Here is a 13,487-nt window from a genome sequence, read left to right as displayed (position 1 = left end):
TGCAGAGCTGCATGTCTGTGCAGATGCATGTGCATGCAGGGGTGTGTGTGCATGTGAAGGTGTGCATGTGCAGCTGCAGGGGCACATGTGCAGGCACATGGATGTGCAGGTGTGTGTGCAGGTGTGTGTGCATGCAGTGCGGTGCTGGAGCTGGCTGCTGTGGGGTCTGTGGTGCATGTGTGGGGATGCACAAGTGCACAGCGGTGCACAGTGTATGCGAGGGGATGCAGGCTTGCACTGGGGTGCACTGTGTGAGTTTGCATTGCACATGGGGATGCGTGAGTGCATGGTGTGCATGCACAGACACTGCTGGGAATGCGTGAGTGCGAAGTGTGCATGCATGCACAGGTGGGGATGCTTGAGTGCAAAGACTTGCATGAGCCAGGGTGTGCATGCACTGGGGTGAATGTGTGTGCAGCCCAGCGCGTGTGCACTGCTGCAGCTCCCATGCACCTGTCTGCAGACACTCTGTGCACGCATGCACCACTCTGTGTTGTGCTTTGCCTCTCTCTGTGCATGGCATGCGTGTTCACAGGGAGCACCAGGCCCTGTTCCGAGTATCTGTGTGTCTGTGTCTGTGTGTCTGTGTGTGTGCTGCAGGTGTGTGCAGGGCTGGGCTCACCTGCAGGTGCACACGTGCAGGGTGTGCATGCAGAGGGCGTGTGCTGCAGGGCTCAGGGCAGCAGTGGGGCACTCGTGCATGGGTGGTGTGACTGGAAACCCTTTCAGGGCAGGTTTTCCCCAGAGCTGTGATGTGTGTGCTCCCCTCCCCAGGGACGCGTGGCCAGGGCTGGGCAGAGAGCTGGGGTGCTGACACCTGTACTGGGCTGCTCCTGGCTTACTCCTGAGTTACTGATTGCTTGCTCTGGGGCTACTGCTAGGATGCTACTGGGATGTTCTCAGTAATCTCCTGAGGGAGTAGGGAAATGCTGTTGAGACACAGCTGAGATGCTCTCAGGGTGCTGCTGGGATGCTCCTGAGATGCCAGGAGTTTACTAGGATGTGGACAGGCTACTCTGCAGACTGCAGTGAGGCTCTTGCAGAGTGGCACTAAGCTACTCTCAGGATACTCTGTGGATGCTACTGGGATGCTGTAAAAGCTTCACTAAGGTACTATCAGGCTGCTACTAAGATACTTCCAGAGCTGATACTGAGGTACTCGTATGAAGGAGCCACTGGAGCAGCTCACACAAGGTTCCTCTCAAGATACATTCAGGTGGCTTTCAGTGAGAAAATACCTGGATAACACCACAGTGCCACCAACACACCGAGGATAACAGCTGGATCCCATTACACTACTACTGGGATCCTATCAGCACACTCCCTATCTACTACTGCGATACTATCAGGGCACCAGGGTGCTCTTGGGATGCTCCTGACAGAATCAGGATATTTCTGCCTGTGCTAGTGCAACATCAGGACAATGCTGAGCTGCTACTAGGATACTCTCAGTGTAGCACAAAGCTGCTATCAGGATGTTGCTGAGATGTTATCAGGATAACACTCCAAAGTATCACTTGGCTAATGCTAATGAGGATTGCTGATGAGGCACTACTAAGATACTCCAGGGTCATTGCTGGGATACAGCAGTACCAGGGTGCATCACAGAGCTCCTCAGGTGCTCTCAGGACGGGGGGCAGTTTGCAGCAGGGTGCTCTCAGGATCAAAGTGCACTTATCTGTAGGACACTTCCAAGATGCTACAAGGGCACCAGAAAAGGTCGTGGTGAGATAATTCTGGGGTGCCATCAGGGCGTGTTTGGGGTACTGGCAGCACAGTGCTGATACTCTCAGGCCCCTTGCCTAGCAGTGAGGTAGTGCCAGATTAAGGCATTTTCTGGCTCAGGGATGGGGTAACAGAGGTGGCTAAAGCTGATAGGCCAAGAAACGCTTACAGTGTGTTGTAATTAGGAAATTACTGTAATTAGTTGGCTTCTGATTGTGATGGCATGAATGATAACGTGTATTATCTCACCCTTCACATGAGACTGAAAACAGAATGAAAGTTTTTAAAACGCCTCTCAGTTACCCCATCTCTGGGTCAGAAAAGGCCATAGTCTGACAATGGAGTATAAGGATACAACCAAGATACTCCCACTTCAGGGATATGGATAGTAACATGACATTTTTTACGAGCTGTCAGGGTAGCACTAAGCTGCCTGTACCGCTATCAGCACTTTGGTACAACTAGTAACTTACCACTAATAGTGCCACAATATCAGAATATTTCTTCTGAAGGCAGCACATCCTGTTGGGATACTACCAGGATACTACAGAGATACTGTTGGTTGTGTAACAGCCCTGGCAGCAGGGTTTGGGTGAGCCCGGCAGCAGCAAAGGGAGTGGGGAGCTGGGTGTTGTAACCTGTTAGTAGCCTGGTGAGGGAATGGGGAACTGGGTGTTGTAAGCTGTTAGTAGCCTGGTGAGGGAATGGGGAACTGGGTGATGTAACCTGAGGGAATGGGGAGCTGAGTGTTGTAAGCTGTGAGTAGCCGGGTGCCTGACGGGCATCTGGGTGTTGTAAGCTGTGAGTAGCCTGGTGCCTGACGGGGAGCTGGGTGTTGTAAGCTGTGAGTAGCTGGGTGCCTGATGGGGAGCTGGGTGTTGTAAGCTGTGAGTAGCCGGGTGCCTGACGGGCAGCCTGTCCCCCCAGCTAAGGCAGCAGCCGGCGTTGAGGATGGAGGCGCCGCTGGTCAGTCTGGAGGAGGAGTTCGAGGAGGGCCCCGGGGACGATGGCGGGTCCCCGCCGCGCCCCGCCGACCCCGCGCTGGCCGAGCTGGAGAGCTTCTCTGCCGAGATGATGAGCTTCAAGTCCATGGAGGACCTGGTGCAGGAGTTTGACGAGAAGCTCACCGTGTGCTTCCGCAACTACGACGCTGCCACCGAGGGCCTGGCGCCCGTGCGGGGCCGGCTGCAGGCGCAGGAGGAGGAGGAGCGCCTGCAGGATGAGGAGTGAGTAAGGCCCCCCTGCTCCCAGGGCCTCTTCCCACCCTGAACCCCCCCGCAGGGCAGGCCGTGCTCCGGGTAGTATCCTGTGAGTAAAGGTCTGCGTGCCGCATTGCAAGGTACAGCCCACGTGCAGCTCGGCCCCTTGCATCACTGCACAGTCGTGCAGCAGTGTGGAGTAGCTGTGTAGTATCTTTAGAGTAGATGTGTAGTATCTTTTGAGTAGCTGTGTAGCATCCTATAAGTAGGCCACCCTCGAGCCTGCATGCATCCTGTCATGGTCATGAAACACTCCCCTTTCCCAGAGCGTGCACACAACACGACTGTAGCGCTTCAGAGTAGTGGTGTAGTATCTTATGAGTAACACCCCCCACAGCCTGTTGGACCTCCTTGCGCTCTTCTATGAGCCCATCACATGCAAATCAGCCCCTGGACTGCGCTGTGATCATACAGCACCTTGGAGTAGCTGTGTAGCACCTTGGAGTAGCTGTGTGAGGTCCCTGGAGTAGCAGCCTCTGAGGAAGAGCAGCGTGTCCCATGCCACATTGCTGGGGACCACAACTCTGTCTGTGCAAGGAAAGCCCCAGGGGTTGAACATTAACCTTGAGTAAGGTGTGAGTAGACCCCCTTTGTACCATGCTAGGGGATGGCCAAATTCCCTAGGGTGAAATTCCCCCCAGGCTCCCCAGTTATTTTTGTGCTTTTTGTGTTAAATCCTACAGTGTCATTAAAAACCTCGTTTTGTTACAAAATGCCATTTTTTCCTGCAAATCCTTGCCCTTTTTCCTCCTGATGATCCCACACTCTCACATTTCCAGTGGATTTTTTGCCTGTTTAATTGGGATTATTCCAAAATCCCTAACCCTTATTTTCACCAAGCAAAGGGGTTGCTTTCAACCCCAAAAGCCCCAAATCTGTTGGTTTATGTTTGGGGTTTTTTTCCCCCAAACCCACTGAGGCTGCAGTGATTTTTGCAATTGGTCAAATTCGTGGTTTTTGAGAGCAAAATGCAGCTTGGCTGCACGCCGGGGCTGCCGCGCTGTCGCCGCTTTGTGCCACTTATTGTGTCTTTTTTGGGTCACTTTGGGCAAAACAGAGCTTTTTTTTTTAGTCTTCTTTGAATGAGCGCAGTGTGCAGGCTGGGGGAGGGGCCATGGCCTCACAGGCACTGCATTTCCAGAGTTTTTAACCATTTCTTGCCATAATTAACTCAGAAATCGCTGCTGGTCCTGGCCTGCCCCTGTGGGGTGCTGGTCCTTTAAGAGCAGAGAGGGGAAAAAAAGGAAATTTGGGGGAAAAAATAACTAATTTGCTGTGCTTTGTTAAAAAATAAGTATTTAAGATTTGGCATCTGCATTTCTTTTTGTGTGTTAATTTGTGAAATCTGTAATTCCAAGGGGAGCTCAGCCCTGGTGAGAAGGAAAATATAAGAAATCCCAAAAATGAGCAGTTTGGGGGCTGGAAAAGGGGCAGATGGTTTTAGGGTGATTTTCAGGGTTTGGATGTGGCACCAATTGGACTGAACCCCCATTTCTGGTGGGAAGATGGGGGGGGCTTGCCTGAGATGGGGAGAAAAATTCTAATTTCCTTCTGTGCCTTTCCCCCCATTTTTGAGCTTTTCTCCCATTTTTGGCCTTTTTCTCAATGTTGCCATTTTTCAGCTCTTCTTTCCCATTTTCTGTCTTTCTCCTCCATTTCTTCCCTTATCTCTGCTTTCCTGCCCTTTTCTCCATTTCCCCCCTCATTCTCCCTTTTTTCTTACATTATTTCCCTTTTCTCCTGATTTTTCTTTTCCCCCTCTTTTGGCCCTTTTCCTATTCCCTATTATCTCCTCTTTCCCTTTTTTTCCTTTTGTTCCTCTTTCTCCGTTTCCCACCATTTTCTTCTTTTCCCTCTTTCTCATTTTTTCTTCCATTTCTCCCCTTCTACCCAAATTTCCCTTCCCCTACTTCTTCCCCTTTTCCCCCTTTTTTCCATCTTCTTCTTTCCCCCCCTTTTTTTTTCCTCTTTTCTCCTGTTTTCCCCCTTTCCTTTTTTTCCCTCCTTCCCCTCTTTCCCTTCCCCATTTTCTCCTCTTTTGGTCACTATTTCAGGAAGGCATTTTAGGGTATTTCTAGGTGCTGAAAAGTGACATTTTGGGATCTCTGGGGTATTTCAGGGATTTTGGGATCTCTGGGGTGTTTCAGAGAGGGGGTTGGGGGGTTGGAGCATGGCAGGGTGGCATTTTGGGGCTGTTTCAGAAGAGCATTTGGGGACAGTTTGGAGTGTTCCAGGGCAGCATTTTGAGGTGTTTTGGGGCTTTTTAGAGAGTCTTGGGGCTTTGGGGCTGTTTTAAAATAACGTTTTGTGCCACTTCAGGGCATCAGGGTGATGTTTTTGAGTGGCATTTGGGGACATTTTGAGACATTTTGGGACATTGCTGCGGCCTTTGGGAGTGTTCTGATAGCAGCATTTCAAAATGACATTTAGGGGCCAGCTCAAGTGCTGGGGCAGCATTTTTGGGTACTTTGGAGTATTTCAGGGCAGTATGTCATGATGGTATGTTGAGAAGCTTTGGGGTCTTCTAGGACAGCATTTGGGGTTCTCTAGGATATCATTTGGGGTGTTTGGGGATGTTTCAGGCATCTCAGGGGTGTCTGGGGATTTTTGGAGATTATTTCAGGATGTTTCTGGGCTGCATTTCGGGATGTTTCTGGCTGCATTTCGGGATGTTTCTGGCTGCATTTTGGGATATTCTGGGCTGCATTTTGGGATATTTCTGGGCTGCTTTTCAGGATGTTTCTGGGCTGCATTTTGGGATATTTCTGGGCTGCATTTCAGGATGTTTCTGGACTGTATTTTGGGATATTTCTGGGCTGCATTTCAGGATGTTTCTGGGCTGCATTTTGGGATTTTCTGGGCTGCATTTTGGTATATTTCTGGGCTGCATTTTGGTATATTTCTGGGCTGCATTTTGGGATGTTTTGCAGCGCCTTGGCGTGCCATTTTTGGGGTGTGTCTCTGAGATGCAGCATTTTGGGATCAGCACTCACCCCCCACCTCCCTGCAGGGTCTGGGATGCTCTGACTGATGGCTTTGCCCCCCGGAGCTCCCCCCGGCCGTGGCAGCTCCCTGGGACCGAGGCCCTCGATGGCACCGACCCCCAGGTAGGGCTGTGACATCCCCACACGGTCCCCTGAGTGTGATTGACAGCTGTCAGTCAGCCCTGAGGCTCAGCAGCCATCATGGCACTGCAAACCACCCACAAAGGGCTGGTTTAGCACCTGGTCTGTGCCAGTTTGCCCCCATGCCATGGTGGGTGGGTGTTTCTGGGGATAGAAAATGGGTTTTCATTTGTAGGGTTTGTGCTGCCAATAGCTGCTTTTGGGTTGTAAAAATGTCCCAATACCCACGGAACTGAACCCATTTGGATGTGTTGCTTTAGGGGGAGGAGAAGATAACTTCCTTGGGTTGTTTTCTGCTAAAAAGGTGAAAAAAGATGGGGAAAGATGGGAAAAAAGAAACCAAACATCTCCATCCATCCATTCTCTGGTGGTGTTCCTCTTTGCCACATCCCCACCTGGTGTCCCCACCCTGTGTCTCCATCAGACCTCTCCCATTCAGCCCCACCAGCCCTCACTTCCCCATCCAGCATCCCCCGTGTCTCCACCGAGGGTGTCCAACACCACTCTCCATCCAGCACACCTGGACTTCTCCCTGTCTTTTTCCTACTCCATGCTCCATTCTACAATCTCCATCCAACACTCCCTGTCCAACATCTCCATCCATCTCCTGCAACACCTCCAGGGCTGTCCCTTGTCCCTGCCCAGAGCCCCACCCACCATCCCCATCCAGCATCTCCATGCAATACCCTCCATCCAACGTGGCCCATTCGATGTCCCCATGCCACCCCCGTGTCCCCCTGAGCCAGGGCCTTGGCTGTGTCCCTGCTGGGGCCACACCAGGCTGGGCCTGTGGTGCCACCAAGGCTGCCCAGCCTGTGTCTCCTGCAGCTCGGTGGGAAGGAGGAGGAGGAGGAAGAGGAGGAGGAGCTCACTGAGAGGAGCGAGCAGGACTCTGGGATCAACGAGGAGCCGCTGCTGACAGCTGAGCAGGTACCCAGGGGCATCTGGAGCCCTGCATGGCCTCCAAAGGCCAGGCTGGGCCACCTCAGCCCGTGACCATGAGCTGAAAGCACGGGAAAAAGACAAATCCCAATGCCTTGGGGTGTGGCATGCAGGACCTGGAATGTGGGTGTTGGCAGAAGTGCAGGCTGTGGGGGCTGGTGTGGGATTTGGGTGCACGTGGGAAGGTGGGCAGTGGGGGGCATGGGGGGAAGGATGGAATGTGGGGGGCAGAGGTGGGATGCAGCTGCAGGTGCTGGTGTGGGGTGCAAGATGCAGGTGCCAGATGTGGGGTGCAGATGCCGGATGCAGAATGCAGATATGGGGTGCAGGATGCAGGGTACAGATGCAGGATGCAGATGTGGGGTACAGGATGCAGGGTACAGATGCAGGATGCAGATGTGGGGTGCAGGATGCAATTCCAGATGCAGGATGCAGGTGTGGGGTGCAGGATGCAGGGTACACATGTGGGGAGGGGGCTGTGGAGGCAGCAGCAGGGTGTGGATGCAGGATAGAGAATGCAGGTGCAAGTCCAGGATGCAGAAGGAGGTGGGTGCAGAGAGCAGGATGCGGCCAGGTGCAGGGTGCAGATTTAGATGTGGATGCAGGTCCTCAGTGTCCATGGAATGTGGGATTGGGTGTGGGTGGGAATGTGGGATGCAGATGCAAGGTGCAAATAGAGGACCCAGGGTACAGATGGATGTAAATGCAGGTGCTGATGCAGGAGGAAGGGAGCAGAATGCAGATGCAGGATGAAGGGGAGGATGCAGGTGCAGGATGCAGAATGCTGATAAGCATGGAGGATGAAGGGAGCTGGCTGCAGGTGGAGGATGGAGCAGTTGCAGGTGTGGGTGCAGGGCAGGAGTGCAGGGAGCAGTGCAGGACAGTTGCAGGTGTGGGTGCAGGATGTGGGGGGTGCAAGGTGCAGGAAGGATGCAGGTGCACATGGAGGTCACTGATGCCCCACAGGTCATCGAGGAGCTGGAGGAGCTCATGCAGAGTTCCCCTGACCCCGAGGCTGACCCCGAGGGTGAAGAGGATGAGGATGAGGATGAGGAAGAGGATGAGGAGGAAGAAACCAAGGCTGATGCTGAAGGCAAAGGTGGTGGTGGGGGCACGGAGCCCATCCTGCTGAGGGAGCTGCATGCTTTCTCCCCTGCCTTCAACAACAACTGCTCCCACGAAGGTATGGCCAGCAAAGCCCAGGCCAGTCACTTTTTGGGGACAATTTCAACCAAATTGGACAACTGAGTCTCTCCAGGCCTCAGTGCTGGCTTGCTCTGGGACTTGGCCAGAAGGGCTCTTGGCAAAAACTGTGAAGAACACAGGGATCTGGCTTTGGTGTGGAAAGGCACGTGGGGTTCACCAGGAGCCTTTGTGCTCTGCATGGGGCGTCCCACGCACGTGAGATTGTCACTGCTGGCGTGGGCTGTGTCACCAAGCCCAGGCACATCACTCATTGCTCTGCTCTTTATCACACTGTGCAGGTTACTAATCTCACCACCTCACGAATTGCACTGTGCATGTCACTCATTGCACCATGCATGTCCATAATCACTCCATACATGTCACCAGTTGCACGATGCATGTCACTAATTGCACCACACATGTCACTAATTGCACCACACATGTCACTAATTGTGCCACACATGTCACTAATTGTGCCACACATGTCACTAATCACGGCCTGCCTGTCACTAATTGCACTGTGAATATCACTGAGTGCACCTTGCATGTCACTAAGGGTGCCAGGAAGTCCCTTAATTGCTCTGGGCACATCGTTTATGGCTCTGAGCGTATCAGTAATTGCACAACGGGTTTATCTCTTGCTGTCTCAGAAAATGCAGAGCCCATCTCGCTCAGCACGAGATGCATTTTAATGGTTGCAGTGTGTGTTTCACTGACTGCACTGGGGTGTCCCTGACTGCACCAGGCATTTCCCTCCTTCCCCCATGCATGGCACTGGCTGCAGCAAGTCCAGAGGAGACCACGGAGATGCCCCAAAGGCTGCAGCACCTCTGCTGGGGTGACAGGCTGGGAGAGCTGGGGAAGAGAAGGCTCCAGGGAGAGCTCAGAGCCCCTGCCAGGGCCTGAAGGGGCTCCAGGAGTGCTGGAGAGGGACTGGGGACAAGGGATGGAGGGACAGGATCCAGGGAATGGCTCCCACTGCCAGAGGGCAGGGATGGATGGGAGATGGGGAAGAAACTTCCCTGTGAGGGCGGTGAGGCCCTGGCACAACCCATGGAGCCCCTGTGGCTGCCCCTGGATCCCTGGCAGTGCCCGAGGCCAGGCTGGGCACTGGGGCTTGGAGCAGCCTGGGACAGTGGGAGGGGTCGTTGCCCATGGCAGGGAGGTGGAACGAGATGGGCTGCATCCTCTGTCGGGGATGTCCCGGGACAGGAGGGCTCTGTGCCGGGCAGGGCTGGGCCGGCTGTCGGGGATGTCCCGGGACACGAGGGCTCTGTCCCGGGCGGGGCTGCATCCTCTGTCGGGGATGTCCCGGGACACGAGGGCTCTGTCCCGGGCGGGGCTGGGCCGGCTGTCGGGGATGTCCCGGGACACGAGGGCTCTGTCCCGGGCAGGGCTGGGCCGGCTGTCGGCGCGGGAGCTGCTGGCGGCCGCGGGCCGGGCGGAGGCGGCGAGCCGGGCGCTCTCGGCGGAGCTGGTGGCGCAGCTGGCGCGGCGGGACGAGCTGGCCTTCGAGAAGGAGGTGAAGACGGCGTTCATCGGGGCGCTGCTGGCCGTGCAGGGCGAGCAGCGGGAGCAGCGAGAGGCCGCCCGGCGCCGCCGCAGGGACAAGGGGCTGAGCCTGCAAGGGGCGCGCTCCGAGCGCGGCGGCAGCATGCCCCGCAAGGTGGGCACCGGGTGGGCCCGGGCCAGCAGTGGGGGCGCGCCGGGGGTCAGGGAGGAGGTGGGGGGATGTGGGGACAGGGTCGGGCAAGGGAGTGAGGGCTGGGATGGGAATAGTGACAGGGTGGGGCAGAGGGACATGGGGGTGAGGTGATGAGGGATGGGATGGGATGGGATGGGATGGGATGGGATGGGATGGGATGGGATGGGATGGGATGGGATGGGATGGGATGGGATGGGATGGGATGGGAATAGTGACAGGGTGGGGCAGAGGGGCACGGGGACAAGGCAATGAGAGATGGCATGGCATGGGAATAGCAACAGGATGGGGCAGAGGGGCATGGGACAGGGTATGGGAAGGACACAGGACAGGGACAGGGCGACACAAAGGGATATGGGATGGATATGGAGCAGGGTGCTGGGATCTGGGCAGGGTGTGGATGTGGGAGGCAGGGAGTTGTGGGGGATGCTGGTGGCAGAGGAGGTGCCACGGGTGATGTTGCTGTCTGGGAGGTGACAAGGTGACACCTGGTTGTCCCCCAGCGCTTCAGCATGGAGGGCATCTCCAGCATCCTGCACTCCGGCCTGCGCCAGACTTTTGGCCCTACCACCAACGAGAAGCAGGTGCCCTTTTCCCCCCCAAAAAATTACCCAAATCTGTTTGTTTTCACTCCTCCTCCCTGCTCTCCCCATGCCCCTGCATCCCCCAACCCCCTGTTAAAATCTTTCTTCATTTTACAACACTGTTTTATCCCCTACACCCTGGTAACCCCTCGTGAAAAAATGAACTGTTTTCTCCCCAAAAAGTCCTCCCTGAGGAGGGATGGATTTGGGTGGAGTTTGCAGCACCCAGTTAGTTCAGCACTCCCCAAAATACCTGCAAATTAAATGCAATTGCAGGAATTTTGCAGAAATAGTCTATTTTTGCACAAATTTGTCTCAAGAGAATGCAGGACCCAGGCAGTTTTGTGCCATCTGGGTGGTTTTTTGGGGTGGCTTTTGTTTTTTGCAGTACCTGAACACGGTGATTCCCTATGAGAAGAAGGGCTCACCACCCTCCGTTGAGGACCTGCAGATGCTCACCAACAGTGAGTATTCATTCAAGCTGCTGTCTTGGGTCAGCATCTCGTTTTGGGGACACAAAGGCACATTTTGCTTTGCTTCAGTGGCTGCAGTTTGGGGTGTCATTGCAGCACAACCAGTTTGGGGGATTCTTTGCAGCATTGCAGCGTGGGCACTTTAAGGTGCTGCCATCCACGTTGCACCATCATTGCAACAAACCCACCTGGTGGGGAAGATCCCTGGTTTGCATCCCTGCAGCACAGCTGGTTGGCAGCCAACACCTCCCCCCAGTTTATGCTCCTTATACCAGGGTTAGTTTGGGGTAAATCACCCATTCTGCACTGCCACAGATTGGCTAACTGGGGGTGCAAGTCCTTTGTGGGTGGGTGTTCCCAGGCCTGCTGCTTAAATTGTATGGGGAAATTGTATGGCAACTGTGGGGCTGGTTCGGGGGGGAAAGGGACATTTGGGGGGCAGCAGGGCCAGGCTCACAGCTTTGTTCTCCGTCACAGTCCTGTTTGCCATGAAGGAGGGGAATGAGAAGGTGCCCACTCTGCTCACGGATTACATCCTCAAAGGTACCTGCTCCCCCCTGCCTGCCCCAGGCACCCCTTGTGCATCCTTCACTCAGCTCCTCTGCAGCTCTGTGCCTGCACCACGGATCCCTTCTGCATCCTCCTGCCCCTCCACTTCATCCTTTGTGCATCCCTTGCCCATCCCTCTAGCAACCTCATTTATCCCTTTTGGATCCCCCGTGTATCCTTGGAGAATCCCAGATAAATCCTGTGGCATTCCTCCTACATCCCTCCTGCATCTCTGCTGCATCCTCCACACACCCTTCAGGGATCCCTGCACACATCCCTCAGGCACTCTTTGTACAGCTCTCCTGCCCTGAGATACCTGTCTGTCTCTGGAGCTGCCTGTGCAGCTTCCTGCCCCTCCCGTGCTGGGGCCCATCTGCTTCATCCACACAGCCTCATCATCCTCTGTGAGCCCTCCCTCACCCCCACCTCATCAGGCACCCTCCTCTGCCTCCCTTGGGCATCCCATCCATCTTCTTGCATCTCCTGGGCATCCTTGTGCATCCCTGTGCATCTCCCACACCCCTCTTGTCCATCTCTTGTGCATCATCCTGAGTCCTCGTGTGTCCTTCCTGCTCCTCCTGTGCACGGCTGTGTGTGCACCCCTTGTGCATCCCTTTCCTGTTCTTGCTGCATCCTGTGTGCAGCCTTTCTGCTCCTGAGCCCCTGTGCATGTGGGGCACCCTCCTCTGTTCTTGTGCCCTCCTGGCTGTCCCTGTGCTCACTCCTGTGTCCTTGTGCAACCCCTCGGGCACCACTGTCCATCCATGTGCAGCCCAGCGCAGCCCAGTGTGTCACTCTGCACCCTCATGCAGCATTGCATTGTGCATTCTTGTACATCCCCGTGCATCCTCCTGCATCCTCCTGCATCCTCATGCATTCCATTGCATCCTTCTACATCCCTGTGCATGCTCATGGATCACAGTGCGTTCTCCTGCATCCTTGTGCATGCCTGCACATCTTCCTGCATCCCTGTGCATCCTCCTGGATCACAGTGCATCCTCATGCATTCCAGTGCATCCTCGTGCATGTTTGGATCCATCTTCCTGCATCCCTGTGCATCCTACTGCATTCCAATGCATCCTCCTGCATCCTCATACATCCCTGTGCATCCTCCTGCATTCTTGTGCATCCCCATGCATACCTGTGCATCCTCCTGCATTCCAATGCATCCTCCTGCACCCCTGTGCATCCTCCTTTATTTCAATGTATTCTCATGCATCCCTGTGCATTTTCCTACATTCCAATGCATCCTCCTGCATCCCTGTGCTCTCTCCTGCCTCACTGCACCCTGGGTGCCGCGGTGCAGTCCCCAGCCCCTCTCTCTCTCTCTCTCTCTCTCTCTCTCTCTCTCTCTCTGCAGTGCTCTGCCCGACCTGACGCGGTGCTGCCCCCACACTCCCACCCCGGCGCCTCCAAAACGGGGCCAAACCCCAGGAAAAAGGGTCACCCCCCCGTGGCTGCCCCTCCCTGCACTTCCCCCTTTGCACAGCTGGAATAAAGAATTCCTTACATTAATTAGGCAACTGGTGTCCAGTGTCTGTGTCTCCCCTTGCTCCTGGCAGTGCTTTGCAACTTTTTGACAGGAAAATGATGTTTTTAAGCAAAAAAAAAAAAATCCCAACACAGACTTTGCTCATGAACATTTTAGGATCTCTGAAAAACACAAACTTCTGGCTAACGAGCTGCTGGATGCAACTGCCACCATCAGAGGGGAAAAATTCAGATTGAATTCCATTCTTGGGGGATTTTTCCCATTTTTTCACTTTTCTATCGCCCAGTTTTCTGCTCAAAATTATACAAACATCACCCACAAAATCAACCCATTATTAAGGAATGGCTCATTAAGGGACAGGGGGCTTCCATCGCTTCCATCTGGGGGAGAATTGCTCTGTTTTGGGATTTGTCTCTCATTCTGGGGAAGAGTGCCTAATTTGGGGGTTGTT

The 13,487-nt window shown here is 54.5% G+C and overlaps 1 protein-coding gene across 1 annotated transcript in view; it reads left to right on the top strand.

The window, feature by feature from the left end:
• The window catches only part of FEZ1 (fasciculation and elongation protein zeta 1), a 14,395-nt gene extending 1,328 nt beyond the window's left edge, over positions 1-13,067 (top strand). The window contains exons 2-10 of the mRNA XM_050983659.1: positions 2,653-2,951; positions 5,995-6,091; positions 6,938-7,039; positions 8,018-8,234; positions 9,631-9,902; positions 10,442-10,522; positions 10,911-10,986; positions 11,473-11,538; positions 12,905-13,067. Of these exons, the coding sequence (XP_050839616.1) occupies positions 2,677-2,951; positions 5,995-6,091; positions 6,938-7,039; positions 8,018-8,234; positions 9,631-9,902; positions 10,442-10,522; positions 10,911-10,986; positions 11,473-11,538; positions 12,905-12,921 (1,203 nt within the window). The 5' untranslated portion in view covers positions 2,653-2,676 and the 3' untranslated portion in view covers positions 12,922-13,067. The remainder of the gene's footprint in view (positions 1-2,652; positions 2,952-5,994; positions 6,092-6,937; positions 7,040-8,017; positions 8,235-9,630; positions 9,903-10,441; positions 10,523-10,910; positions 10,987-11,472; positions 11,539-12,904) is intronic.
• Positions 13,068-13,487: the final 420 nt, after the last annotated feature.

The sequence above is a fragment of the Serinus canaria genome, chromosome 24 (genome assembly GCF_022539315.1).
Source record: "Serinus canaria isolate serCan28SL12 chromosome 24, serCan2020, whole genome shotgun sequence".
NCBI lineage: Eukaryota > Metazoa > Chordata > Aves > Passeriformes > Fringillidae > Serinus > Serinus canaria.
The sequence above is the reverse complement of the archived record's forward strand: the minus strand, read 5'-3'. Positions and strand labels throughout refer to the sequence as shown.